General features: G+C 52.8%; 1 protein-coding gene across 1 annotated transcript in view; it reads right to left on the reverse strand.

Annotated features, from left to right (window-relative positions):
- Positions 1–6,167: 6,167 nt before the first annotated feature.
- Positions 6,168–14,387, reverse strand: part of GRM4 (glutamate metabotropic receptor 4) — a 55,732-nt gene continuing 47,512 nt past the window's right edge. The window contains exons 10-11 of the mRNA XM_075055309.1: positions 10,299–10,545; positions 6,168–7,057 (exon numbers count right to left, since the gene is read on the reverse strand). Of these exons, the coding sequence (XP_074911410.1) occupies positions 7,008–7,057; positions 10,299–10,545 (297 nt within the window). The 3' untranslated portion in view covers positions 6,168–7,007. The remainder of the gene's footprint in view (positions 7,058–10,298; positions 10,546–14,387) is intronic.

A 14,387-nucleotide genomic window follows, 5' to 3' on the forward strand; every position in this document is an offset into this window, starting at 1 on the left:
TTATCCTCAGCAGATAACAAAGGCTCTGCAAGGAAGGTGGTGTGACACCTGGCTCAGGAGGGGGATTTCTGCATAGTGAGGAGGAACGCGAACGTGCTGCAAGCATAGCAGGGGACCGATCCTACTCACGGTGCCATTCGATTCAGACACCTGGAGAGCAGGTATTTTGGGGGCGGATGCACAGCCTGAGGCCACACTTGAACATAAATCCCTGACCTGATGCTGCTCTATCAAAGAGACTTTGGTGACTCACTTCGGCCCCAGCTCCATAACAAGCAGACAGCTCCAGACAGAATTTTTGCAGGCGATTGCACCAAATGTCACAGCATCCCAGCATACAAGTACCCTGCACTAGGGCTGGCTGCAGGGACCCCAGGTTGCCGCTTGCAGCATCCAGGACACGCCAAGAACTGTGGGACTGGGTGAGAGCCCCTAAAGACTGCATCCCAGTATGGGCAAGAAGGAAACTGGGCACGTGCCAGTGAGGATGTCAGCTCAAGTTGCAGCAGGTTCCCAGAACTGGAACATAGTCCAGCACCATGCTCCTTTCGTCATGTCACTTTGCCTAAGCACCAAGGTTTTTTTCTGCTTTGTATTTCTGGCAAGAAACCTTTGCATTTAGATAAGGAATAAAGCCTGGGATCAGATCTGAACTCTGCAGCAGAGAAGATCAACGTTTTAATGAATTAAATATATTCTAAACTAAATGTAACCTCTTAGTGCTCAAGAATTTGAGCGAGAATAACTTAAAGAAAAAGCCAACAATCCAACTCATTTCAGCTCGCTCTGGCTGTGAACTGGCAACAGGCCAATCAATTATCTTGAATTTATTCGTTATTCAACTTCCCTCCAACAGCCAATTTCCAGGCTGTGAATTGTAGGTGAGCAGTTCCTCCTGTGATGGCCACACTCTTATTTCAGACCAGTTTGCAGGGAAGCAGCTTCGCTGGGCTGCCTGGGAACAACGCTTGGCCCAGGGCCATGCACAGCATTACACAGGCTGGAGCAAGTCAGGATGCTCTAGCTGGCACATTCAGCATTAGACAGCACTGGGGGGATTTGGAGGGACATAGGTTGTTTGACATCCAGCAGCAGCATTTACAGATGCAAATACAGCCCAAGCTGCAAGGAGCATCCCCCAAAGGCTGTGCAGTCCTGCCAGGCCTGGGAAGATACATTTAATTCCTCCCCATTAATTTGTTATTGCGCAGGGAAGACATATAGTGGGAGCTATGTAGCCCTGCATCAGCAAAGCATGTTTTGTCACAGAGACCAGATGCCTGCAATTGAAACACGAAGACCCGGCGTGTGCGCAGATGTTTGCTAGGCTTGGCAGGGTGGTCTTGGGAGTGGGAGGCTGGAGGGATGAGACCTCAGCTGTTCTGCTCCAGGCTAAGCCCATCCTGGGCTGTCCCCACTTCAGCTGCCCTGCAGGTTGGGGTGCAGACGGAGCAGGGCAGCCCCCCTCTCCCAGGGTACTGGAAGGAGAACAGTGCTGAAGACCACAAACAAGGCACCAGAGGAAGCAGCGTTGGTACTTCATGCAGTCCACACACAACACACCACAGTTTTGCTGCAGCTAAAACACATGCAGGCACGATCAGGGCTTGTGGACAGCCGAAGCTCTCACACCTCCACTTGAAACACTGCACCTTGCTATTACCCACACTAATACAGAAGGAGCCCTTCCTCTGTCTCCAGTCTACCAGCATCCTGGAAAGATCTCCTAAGCCTTCAGGCTGCAAGAAATCCCCCTTGCCCATCCAAAGCCTTCTCCTCCCCTAACATTGTTTTCATTCTCCCCTCCCCCCACTTTTTATTCTCAATAAAAACATAATTACAGGCTTTTAAAAAAAGCAAATTATAGTGACATACTTTAATTATCTCCAAGCAATGGAGGACTAAATTACACAGTCAGGGAATCAGAGGTTACCTAAAAATAAAAGCAAGAAGCTTCATTAAATGCTAATTGCAGCTTTCGCCGCTGAAGTGAGATTTCAACACAATCTGCCATTGACTCGCTTGGCCATACAAGAGAACTTTGGCACCAGGGAGAGACCCTCGCATACATGCCACACGCACGCCTCCATCCATGGCTGTGGTCTCCAGCCGCAGGGACCGCTTTGCCGAGGGGAAACCAGGCAGTTGGCATGTCCAGCTCCACTCTGCCACTGGTCCTTCCCCAACTGCAGGGCTGGGGTTCTTCCACCTCCCTCTGGGGCACCCACTGTCCCCCTGAGACCACTCAGAGGCGTCATCCATCTTCTCAGCAGCACCGATGTGCTCATCACAGCTCTCCATCCTCCTTGCTGGCTTCCCACAGCCCAGGAAAATTAAGTTCATGGTCTCCATTTGCATCTTCAAAGCTCCCAGTGGCCCGACAAGGGCCTGATGCTCCAGGCCAAAGGTTTTGGCTCGCAGCGGGTCTCGTTGGGAGAAACGCTTCGTAGCGTAGAAATTAGCTCAACTTGCTCACTGCAGAGCTGGTCCCCCACTGTGTAATGAACCACAACATCTGTCACAGGCTTTGCTGCCTTCTGCTCTAAATGCAAGTTGCACCTTGCTCTGAGCAGCACTCAGCTCTCCTGGGACCAAAATGGGACTCTGTGGCTCACCCTGTGGAAGAGGAGCTGGATGGAGACCTGTCTTGGAGCAAGAAACAAGCCACCTTCTACTCCAGCCCTGCTCTTTCCGTCCCCTTCCTCCAGATTTGCTTACTAAGGAGCTTTGCCATGACTTCGACAGGAGGTCTCCAGACCTGGGTGGCAGGGGAGTAATTTTTCCCAAGTCAGTGCTATGGAGGAGCAAGGGGCAAGGTGGTGGGCAGACAGAGAATTTCACAGAGAAATTATTTTGGTTTTCCTTTTCCTATCGAGTTGGCCTAATTGTGCCACTAAAGTCTGTAATTTGCCTCTCACAGAAGAGAGTTAATGACAGGTTCTGTGCTGCTGCTGCTCCATGCAGGGCTGGGGACATGAGCCTACACACAGCTTCCTACTCCAGCCCCCAGCTGTGCCGTGGAAAGGGTGGCAGGACCCCAAAAGTTCCCACTTGTCCCTGGAGAAAGGAGCTCAAGAGAAGAGCTGGGGATTGGGAATGGCAGCCAAGGCCAACAGAAAGTTCGAGGAGGGGGCAGATACGAGCAGGTGATGGAGGGAGATGGCACCAGCCCGGGTTTCTCCCCCCACTTGTCAGATTCCCAGAAAAAGCAAAAAATGTGCAGGTCAACCACTCAGGGAACTCAGGCAATTATTGCTATTTAAATTCAACAACACTTCACAGAAATAAGGGGAAAATCAGACAAGTGCTTTTAAGCTGTAAGGGAGGCAAGGAAGAGAAACAACAGCACAGATTTCAGCACAGGTACCTTATTTAAAAAAAAAAAAAAAAAAATTACACAAAGTACCAAAAACTAGGAATCTAGTATCTAGCAATCAGTATCTACTCTGCTCTTCTGCTCAGCAAAACTGCTCTCAAAAATACTAAGCAAAGCAGAAACCCAATCCTAATAGACACCAGCTAGCTCCCAAAACTGCCCCAGCAGCAGCTATCACTTCTCTGCAAATATCAGCACCAGAGCCTGCCTAGATCCACATCACTCTACATCCATCTCAATTGCTTATAGACTGCTCCCTTTTAATTAGCTTTCATAATCAAATAAGTGTCTAGAATTAAACAGCATTGTATCATGAAATGCCGTATAAAATTAACCAGCCATGTTGGGAGGTCACTGCATCTGCTGCTGAAACTCACCCAGCACTGGGAGGGATACAGGTCTATTTAGCAGCACACAGTAACGGTGCCAGTACATGTAGGTTTCAGCTGATAAAAAATGGGGCCAATTAAAATTCTGTTTTGAGACCAGTGAGGTTAGATTTGTGCAAATATTTTGCATATCTGTTTAAGAGCATCTTTATATCATTTAAGCTAAAGACTATGAGGAGTAAGACTGAATCACTGTAAAGCACACTTACACCAAAATAAGTACCCACATGAGGACTCTTTTGATTTAACACTCCACCAGATCCATCAAGAAATCAGGGTAGCTATTGTGTTTAAATAGGGTCTGATGCAGGAGGGGAACATGAATCTATTTGAAACCACGTTCGAAGTTTAGCCAAGTGACTTTTCCCTGAGCACCAAGCAAGCATCAAAAGCACCCCTTTGAGATGTGCCATCCCAGCCACTGAAGCCCAGACCCCACCGTCCAAAGCAACAGCTTTTGGAGCTGCTGTGCATCGCTGGCTGCCAACAGCGGTAGCACAACTCTCATTTCTGCACACCTTTCGGCTATAACATCGCACAGCAGCACAGCCTGAGCGGCTGGCAGGACACACTCCAGGCCTAGCTGCATTTCTAGGGAAGCAGTTTGAAGGCAGAAGTGTTTGAGAACAAGACAGACACAGAGTAACACCTTGAAGAAGTACTTGCATGTGCAAAAAAATAGCTCATTCAGCTACTGAAGCAGACCAGTTAGATCAGCACAGCTCTCTGCATCCTGCCTGGATAGAAAGCATCAACCCAGGTAGACCACGTTGCTAACACAGGTCTCCCCTTTCACACACCCTGTCCAGCTCCGGTGTCTGCACCATGCCCTGCAGAACTCCCCAGACCATCAGAGGACAGATGAGCCTGGAAGATCTGCTGGGTGGCAGCACGGTCAGTCCCCAGCCACAGCCTGTCTGGAGGACTCAGAACATCCCTCCTCACAGATATTGAAAGGGAAGGGAGGGGGATGCTGTAATTAAGGTACCATCAGCCTTTCCAGTCATTATCAGGCAGAATTCGGGGTGGAAAGCTGCTTGTAAAAACAGTAGAGCAGTATCTTAGAGCTAGAAACAGCACCAGAGACATCAGCTCAGGTTTTCTGGGAGCCCTCTGAACCAGGCAGCATTTCACATCTGATCCGACAGTGATGGATGCGGTGGGAACGGAGCAGGTTTTTTTTCTCCTGAGAAGCTCTGTTGACAAGCATGATCTTATCAGAGTTTCAAGCTTTTCATTACACTTCTTTTTTCTTTTTTTAACTCCTGCCTTCAAGCCATGCTCTGTCCTCTCCATGCTGGTAGGGAACAGCCGCATTTCCCTTCTGGCACTGATCAATGGCTGAAGTTCCCTGCGGTGCATGGAGCGGCACCAAGGCCTCCCTTCCCCAGGGCATACAGCCTGGGCAACTCGCTGGAGCGAGAGCGGAGCTGCAATTAATACACAAATAGGTCTAGAAACATGCAAAACACAGGGGTAACTTCATTCAGGCTCAGAAAAGGGAATATATGGGCACCTCCAGGCCAGGAAGAACACATGCAAAGGGATGGGGAGACGTCCCAGCACACTCGTTGCCTCTGCAAGGTCAGGACACTGCCACCAGCTCCAGTGCTTTTGCTGGACACCTAAAGCAACAACCTGCCCCAAAGCAGGAGGCAGCTCACCTCTCTGGGATGGGCAGCAGCACCTTTCTTTGCCTCCTTTCCCCACCTCCCATCTGCTCTCCAGAAGACAGACAAGCTTGGATCACCCTCTCCTTACCCAGTAGGAAACAAGCACAGCCACCCCCTTTCCAAGGGTCCCTCCAAGAGCACAGGGGCAGAGACACCGGCAGCAAACACACCAAACCTCCCCAAAACAGGCAAAGCCAAGACTCTTTGAACAGCCACATACCTTGCACACCAGGCTGTGCTATCCCAAGGAGAAGGCTGAAGCCAGGAAGGGCAGAGCTGCTCTTGTTAGCTGGCAACTCCCTAATTAGCCCAGGTTGGTCCTGATGGGGAGGGTGGAGCTGGCCCTGCCTCTGCAGGGGGGGAAGCCCTGGAAAATCCCTTCCTCTCTGCTCCACCCCTCCAGCCTCAGCCCACACTTGGAGGAAAAACAAATGAGGAGGAATTAGCCCTTTCTGCCCCAGCTCCTGCCCCAACCCCTGAGCGCTGGTGCAGTGCAGACTACAGCGTGTGCCTCAATGCGCTGTGCCAGGGTGATGCTGAGCTCTCCTCTCCCTGTCCCATCCCCTTTCACGAGGACCCTGTTTGCAGCAGGATGGCCCGGAGAGGAAGGACACCAAGCCCCATGCTGTCCTGGAGCGCTTGGCCACCCAAGACCTTCCCCATCAGCCAAAATCAAGTCACCTCCTGGAGCCTGGAACGAACAGTCACCAAGAGACAGCAAACGCTGAGTGCAAAACCATGGTCTTTTATTAGAAATCTCCTCGTATAAAAATGATCATGCTCTACACAGTCATCGAATAGTTCATAAACATCCAGGCACTGAACTTTGTTTTTTTTGTGTGTTTTTGATTTTTGACTGGTCAGTACATAAAGCAGACATATTTCAATCCATATGGTCATCACATACATTAATTAACCACCTATAGAAATCAGCACTTTGAACACAGTCTAGGTTTTATTTTATTTTATTTTGTTGTCTGTTTTTTATTTAAATTTTATGTATTTTTATTTATTTTTCCTTTTTGCAACATATAGAATTTGGTAGGATATGGGAGAAAGAGTGAAGAGGGACGGAGGAAGACAGGAACAAAAGAAAATGGAGGATTAAAAGAAAAGAAAGAGAAAACAGAAGGTTCTGCACAACCACAAACAATCTCACAAATTCCAGAAAAGGGAAAATGTTGGGTCTCTTTTTTTTTTTTGCCAAGATACAGAAAAAAAACCCCAAAGACTTGCCGAAGTCCGTCACCTCTTCCCCACACCATGTCCCCCCTGCTCAACTGTTCCTCTTCCTCCGTGGGGAGGCATGCATTGTCACGGTGGTCAGTTGGTTGGTGGTTTATTTTTATTGTTTCTTTATTATTTTTTTTTTTGCTGCTGTTGATCACCATCTTCCCCAGGAGCTCTGCCCAGCGGCCCCACCAGGAGCGTGTGTGTCCCCCCGCTGCCACCTCCCCGTCCCGTCCGACTCCCCCTCCAGCGTCCTGCGACGAGCGATGCGACTCAGCTCCCTCCCGTGTCGTGGCATCCACAGCCTCCCTCTACGCCAGGCAGTTGCGATCGCTGGAGCTAAATCGCGTGGTTGCTATAGCTGACGTAGGTCTGTTTGGTAGCCAGTGCTGGAAAGAGAGACAGACCTCACATGTATCATTAATGAAGTCCACCCTCCCTTTCTGGCTCCCCTCCCGTCACCCTGACCTGACCGTCGTGCCAGGAGATGCTGGCGGGGACGTGACATGGGGTTTGGTCATGGGTCCGGCCAGCACCGGCACTCAGGATCGTTCCCTGCAAGGGCACTGAGCCGTGGCAGAGGGGCTGAGCCCACAGCCGCCCTTGGGGGCTCTCTGAAGACAGTTCATCCCGAAGAGAGACCCAGGACTTGACATGAGCTACAGGGAATGTGCTCTCAGGCTCCCATTCACTTCCCTCAGCAACCTGTTACAGACAAGACCGCAGGTGCTCCGCATTCCCAAAAGCTCAGCTTGCCCCAGCCCTGCAAGAGCATGATTTGGGGTCCAAGCTGGGCAGCCTGCACCCCTGCACGCCGCTCCATGGCAGCTGGGAGCTGAGCAGCAGGGCACTGTCAGCACCGGCAGCGGGTGGCACAAAGCCAACCAGCCTGGCTGCATCCCTCAGCCAAGGATCCCCGTGCCCGTGCTCGGGTGCTGGAGGAGCAGGGCACGTACGCCAACCTGCTGTCACCTTCCAGCTTCCCCAGCCCTCGGGATGGGGTTGAACACACGAGGAGAGGAGGCAGCAGTGGCTACAAAGCCACCACATGTCCCAGACTGACACCGGGGGAGCCGCAGCGAGGACCAGCGCCAGGAAAATGCCAGATAGCAATAAATCCTCCCGCTCCCCGCAGGGCTGCACCGCTGCCTTTGGGCTCAGAGGCTGCAGCACGCCACTTGCTTTTAGCAGCAGCCACAGCTCAGGGAGAAGTGGAAGCCGCAGCTTGCTACACCCTGGCTTGTCTCAGCGCTTCGGCCGGGCACGATGCTCTGCACAGATCCCACCATGAGGTCCCCAGGTACCATGGGGCTCAGCAGACACACGGACACCCTCCAGCCAACGACAAGTCCTCCCAAGCACTGGGACACGGAGCAAAGCCCGAGACACCACAAGCAGCACAAACGTGTCCTCTGCAGAGACCGGCACCACGCAGAGAGGATGCCCAGCAGCTCTCCCTCTGTCTCGGTGCCTCACTGACAAATGAACCTTGCTGCAGATTTCAGACTGGTATTCCCAGATAACAATTAGATAGGCCATAAGAAATTAGAGCTGACAGAGCTATTTGTTAGCTGCAATGTTTTCATAGCCAATCTGCCCATATCAAAGCCCTGTGAATTATTTATTCTGTTGTTTATTTAAGGATACGTGACCCGCCAGTGACAGAGTGAAAAACAGCCCCTTGGTCCTGCGCTGACAACCCCACCGTGCCTCCTGCCCCCAGCATTGATGCCGTGCCTTCCTCCCCACCTTGGCACACCTCGGGAGCGTGCCGCCAGCCCCGTTCACACCGAGCTCCCGTATTCCCCATGCAAGACACATCGGAGCTGGAGATGCAGCAGACGGGAGGCTCAGCTCTCCCTGCTCCCAGCACGTACGATCCTCAGAGGCTCCTGCTGTGAGTCCCGTGGGAGAGAAGGATGCTCAGCACAGCGAAGAGCATATGGGAATGTTTGGGTTCAGGTCCCAGACGAGGTGCTTGCTGCATCCGGACCTCCAAGCTCTGCTGCAAAGGGGGTACTGGCCCTTTGTGCCAGTAGAGCCTGGGCCAAGAGCCGTGTGTGGCTGGAGGGAGACAAGATCACACATGCACAGCGTCACAGCCTGTGACACTGATGCCATGGGGAGTCCAGCACCAGGTGGCTCCCCAGCCCAGGGCTGGCATGTTCCCAGTGAGCCCTTACCATGGGGAGCCCACAGATACCTCCAGCCTTGCATGAAGCATCTCTTGCACAGACAAAATGGGGGCAACAGAGGGACCCCTACCCACTGCCACTTTGGGGTAGGACCGCAGACCACACAGATCTGTGACAGCGGCTGTCAAAAGCCACCGCTAGCACAGGCGGCGAGGGGGTTCTGACCGTGTAGCTGCCCTTCACAACGCAGGTAGGTAGATGAAAGAGTTGATTATGCAGAGAGACTGCCTACGGAGAGACATCACCTACAGAGCTACCGCCAGCGAGAGCCATTACACAGAGCGATGTGGATATGGAGGTTATACAGAGATGCCAAGGGACATTAAATAGCTGAGGCTGGAAAGAGAGCAAGCGTGGGATTACAAAGACAATCACAGCTTTCCATGGAAATGCTATTTGGTCTCCATCCCACTGACGCTGGAATCCAGAAATTCTGCTGGTACATGAGGAACATTTGTATTTCTGTGAGGTTTTTCTTCAGATTAGCCCAAATGGGACTTCCCTTCTCAAAGGACCCCAGCAATCCAAGCACTTCTTCCTCCTGCAAGGCTCTGGTTTTGGAAACCCAAACGCAGAACAGGCATGCACCCACCTTCCCTGGGTTTCCTGAGCCCCCAGCCTCTCTTCCCAGGGGAGATCAGTGGCTCTGTCCCTGTGTCAGCCTTAGCTCCAGCCTGGCTCCTGGAAACAGCCCGCAGGCAAACACCGAACACCTTTTCCCATCCGTCACACCAGAGCCTTCCCAGGAGCAGCTCCGGGCACCCAGGGTGGGCTCAACATTAGGGTCCTTCTCGAGGTATTCAAGCAGATTTCCATGTGCCCCAGCCAGCATCTTACCCAGCAGTGGCATGACCGTGTCTCCAGCATTATTTCCCCTGCTACCCACCCAGCAGCATTTCCCACGGGATAACGCAAACAGGCCTATGGAGGGATGGGAGTACCGGGAGCAATCTTGATCAGAGGGAGGCAGGACATGTCCTGTCTCAGCAACGTAGCTGCAGTAATGGAAAATGGCATTTCTTGGGTGGGAATAAATTAACAAAGGGGGAATCTCCCCTGCCCACAGACAGGAGATGATGCTGTCCCCTCACCGAGAGCCACGAATCCCTGCAAGTGCCCCGGCTGGAGTGCAGATAACTGGAGCACACCTCCCTCCTCGGGGTGACTTTGGGCACAGCAGGTAGCAGAGTGGCCCCCAGCCCGCGGGATGCATCCCTTCCCACGCTGCCCTCGCTCTTGGGAGATGGCAGGCCAAGCCATGGGGCAGGAGGGAGCTGAGATGTCCCTTTGCCAAGGAGCAGAGCTGACAGCACTGCTTGCATCCATGCAGGACAGCATGGCTATGGCCCACCAGCAAGCCAGGGCTTTGGGCTTCCCAGCACCACGTCAGTCCCCGGCAGGACCAGCTCCCCATCCCCACAGGGAGCCACTTTACCTTGTGTTTCCAGATTTTCGCAGAGCTCCGATTTAGCCTCTCCATTGGGGCGGAAACCTCCCTTCTGAGAGAACTTGTTGGACATGGTGGCTGCCGTCACCACCGCCTTGAGGCTCCGCTTGCGCTTGGGGACGTTCTGCTCCGGGTGGAAGAGGATGATGTACACCTTGGGCATGTAGAGCATGCCCAGGGACACCGAGGCACTCAGACTCACCGAGATGGTGAGCGTCGTGGTCTGGATGTACATCTGCAAGACACAAGGGCACGAGCTGAGACTCACCACGGCTCTGTAGGGGCCAGAAAGGGTCAGCTGGGAAAGGAAGAGAGGAAACGGGAACATGGAAACACTGGGGTTAAATAAATGAAGGGATGGGGAGCCAGGGTTGGAAATGTTGACAGTATTGGATCTTAAACATCAGACTCAACTTGTTGCATGGGCCAAAGTGCACCCAGAGAGGTCTCTGGCTCACTTTTGCTGGTGTTTCCCTACCTGCAAACATGGGGAGGCTGTGCCGGCACCCTGACGCGCATTTCAGGGCCCTGACCTGCATTTCGGGGCTCTGGCACAGCCTCCCTGCGCCAAGCCCTCCCAGCACTCATGCATGCTCCGGCAGCAACCTGCCAGCACCCCAACTCAAAAACATCACCAGAGACGGAGCCCTGTGCCCTCTTCACCCTCCCTCTCTCCTCCCTAACACTCGCAGCAGACTCCACCAGCCGCAGGGCGAGAGCTCCGATGCTACGGTGATGGGCACAGCGAGGACACCCACTCCCAGGGACCGGCCCGGGGCACCCCCAGCTGCCTTCAACAGGTAATTCCCATTCCCCAGCCGGCTCCCTGGGCCGTTGTCATGTAAGTCACATATTACACACCGACGTTGCCTTTCTGCAGTCAAAACTAATTTCACGCTCACTGTCCAGGACTAACAGTGACAGATGTTTTGCAAAATGAAAGCCCATTAATCTGACTGTAGAATAATCCATTTTTCTATGGAAAGCATTTGGCAGGCTCCTCACAAGCCGGGGGCATCTGAAGCAGGCGGCAATGGGAGGCAAAAGAGACCCCCTCCCTCCGCCCATCCCCACCTCTCACCCCCGAGCAACACAGGAGGACGGGTGGACAAGCCCCTTTGTGAGCATCCCTGCTCCGTCAGCATCCCTGCTTCCAACACAGGGCTCCGTTCTCTCCAGCGTCCTCTCCTCTATCCCAGCATAGCTCACGTACTGGGTGTCTCTGGGCTGAACAGGGAGAGGGCTCTGGGTCTTCAGGTGCCTTTGTGTGCACCTTTTTTTCTTTTCCAGATATGCTCAGATGCTGGGGCTGTTTTGCAGGTTGCTAACAAGGTTTTAGGAAGAGGCTTAAGGCAGTTTCTGAACTTCATCCCATGGCTCAGTCACAGAGCGGTGTCCGGGGTTTCTTCTGTAGTTTTTTCACGTGTGGGATTTGGTGCCGTGCAAGGTGGCAGGACCTGGAGGAACCGGGGGAGCCCAGGAGCCGCAGCATCAGCGAGGGCAGGGGTTCCCCACCTCCCCAGCTGCACACACTTAACCTGCTGGTTCATTTTCTAGAGCCAATAGAGCAAAAAAGGTGACTGAGGACAGAAGCTGAGCACAGAGGCTCTACAGGGCTCCCTGGGGAGAAGATACACAGAGGCAGCTCCATCCCACGAGTGAGCGCTGGCAGCAGGCAGCAGCTCCCGGCCGGGGCTGTCATCCCACCGCAGGACCTGCATGTCCCAGCTGTGACCGTGCAAAGAAAAAAACACATGGGCCCAAAGTGTTCCAACTCAACTCAAAAGAGAAAAAGCAACAAAGCTTGTTCTGAGTCAACAGAAAAGTTTCGTTTGTCCCCAGAATAAAACCTCTTGCTGTCACATGCACTGGTTTGTTTGTTCCACCTTCTCTCTATATGCACGCAGAGTTGATCTAGGCAGTTTTTGGAAATAAAAATGTCATTTCATCAAGGAAAGTCAAAACATATCTCTGTGCCAGAATATCCGCTCTTTTTTTTTCTTTTTTTTTTCTTTTTTTTTCTTTTTTTTTTCTTTTTTTTCTGCTGAAACTCTCCAGACTTTGCCGCAGGTATCCTGGACTTGCCGGGAATGAGGGCAGCACTGGGTCGCCAACTCCAGGCACCCCAACCCTTGTCCCAGGGACCGGCACAACTGTGCTTGGCACCAGCGTGACACCCCGTGGGGCACGGCTGAGGCTCAGCAGCCCTTCACCTCCCCGGCTCCCCCGCCTGCCCACCCTCCTGCTCCTCAGCAGATGCCTTTCGGAGGAGCCTCACTTTTTGCAATACAGCAATTTCCATATTTCCTGCCTCTGCAGCAACTCCCACCCGTGCCTCGGGACTCGGAGGCGTTTCAGCAAAGAGGGAAAGAGCAGCTGAGCTCAAGCTCAGACAAGACATCTCCGCGCACGCTTCTTCCACGCCTGGGTCAGGGCTCCATCCCCCCGTGCTGCCGGGGACTCCACTCCACCAAGACCCCGGGTGGCACCAGCTCCAGGCTCCCCCCATCTCTTAGCCCTCCTCAAACCCCTGCAGCACTTTTGGGGTCTCAGAGGGCCACTGTGGCTACCTTCACCCTAATGATGCATTTGCCAGAAACAGCCCCATTTATTGCAGCCTGTACTAACCTCAACAGCTTTGCACCATGCCGCAGCAAGCCCCTTTTCAGCTCAGAAATATTTTTAGCCTGGAGTCTAAACACCGCCATAAAGCACAGCACAGTTAACCTTTTGCCACATCAAAAAATGACCATTTCTCACGGTTTTGGTTCCTACTCTCTTAATTGGTTTCCAACCCAGGACCCCACTTTGCCCCTCTGTTAACAACACTTGATCTTTCTCCAGAGCTCTTTGAGGTGTGCGCTGCAGTTATCAAAGAAGTTACAGCTCCTGGCTCGGCAACGTTCGCTGCTTCGTGGATAGGATCAAAGAACACAGCCTGTCTCTGACTCAGAACGATGACGCTGCGTCCAGGGACCACAGCAACCCTAAATGACCCAGCGCAAGTCCCCAAGCCCAGCGCCATGCTCAGCCTTTACCCCAGGGCTGGATCAGCCAGTCCTGCCCCAGGGGAGCAGCCCAGGCTCAAGGCACAGCCCTGCAGAGCTTATGTTTGTCCCAAAGCAAATCTCTCCCATTAATTGGCAACCCTCTGACTCTAAATCCAGGCCTGAGCCAGCTGCAAGCGATTTTTTTCCACCGTGGGTGCTGGGGAAGGGAAAACCCGCTCAAGCCTCATCCGGCACTGCTAAACAAACCACTGGACAGTCCTTCTCCTTCCTTCCTCTCTCCCTCTTTTCCCTCGCTGAAAGCAAATGTGATAAACGGAGAACCAGACAATGACACCGCTGTTCAGCTGCCGCCTTATCAGCGCAGGAAATTGTCTCTTTCTTTAGATCCTCTGTTATTGCTATTTCTGTAATCCGTTGGGATCGGCAGGGATAAGAGGTTCTTTTGAGAAAAGGCTTCGGGGACTTGTTATGATAATATGCCACCTCCATGCAAAGTTGTAGGCATGAGGTAAAGCAAAATAAAATAAAAATGGAGATTTTTATCCAACTCCTCCAGACTATGAGGCAGCCTTGGCCACAGGCTCAGATGGGGTCGGGGCAGAGGTGCCAGCCAGCGTTTGGAGGTGTGGGTCTGCCCCATGGTGTCCTCAGGACTCGAGCAAAACTCCAGCTGTGCTCTATGGGGAGAACAACGGCCCAGCCAATGCTCCTGGCTTTTCTTTTCTCAGGTGTGCTGACCCTCCACAGAGCCCAACGGGGCCTTAATCCCAGTAGCAACAGGGCAAAAGTGAGGGGATCCCTCCCCGTGGTGGCCTGGGGATGCCCAGCTGAGCATCCCAGGCATCACCAGCACCACCGTGGGGTGATGGCAATGCCAATACCACCCAGTTGTCATCCCAAGGACGTGATCAGAGTCAGATCTTCTGTGCAGGCTGTGTAACGACACCTTTTTGATCTTTTTCTCCCTGAGACTGCAAACCAGCAGCTAAAAGCATCGAGGCAGTACCGAGTACCCAGTTCCTCTGGCTGCCCCTTTAAGCGCATCTGTCGCCCTTCAGCCACAGCC

This window comes from Buteo buteo, chromosome 23 (assembly GCF_964188355.1).
Source record: "Buteo buteo chromosome 23, bButBut1.hap1.1, whole genome shotgun sequence".
Lineage (NCBI taxonomy): Eukaryota > Metazoa > Chordata > Aves > Accipitriformes > Accipitridae > Buteo > Buteo buteo.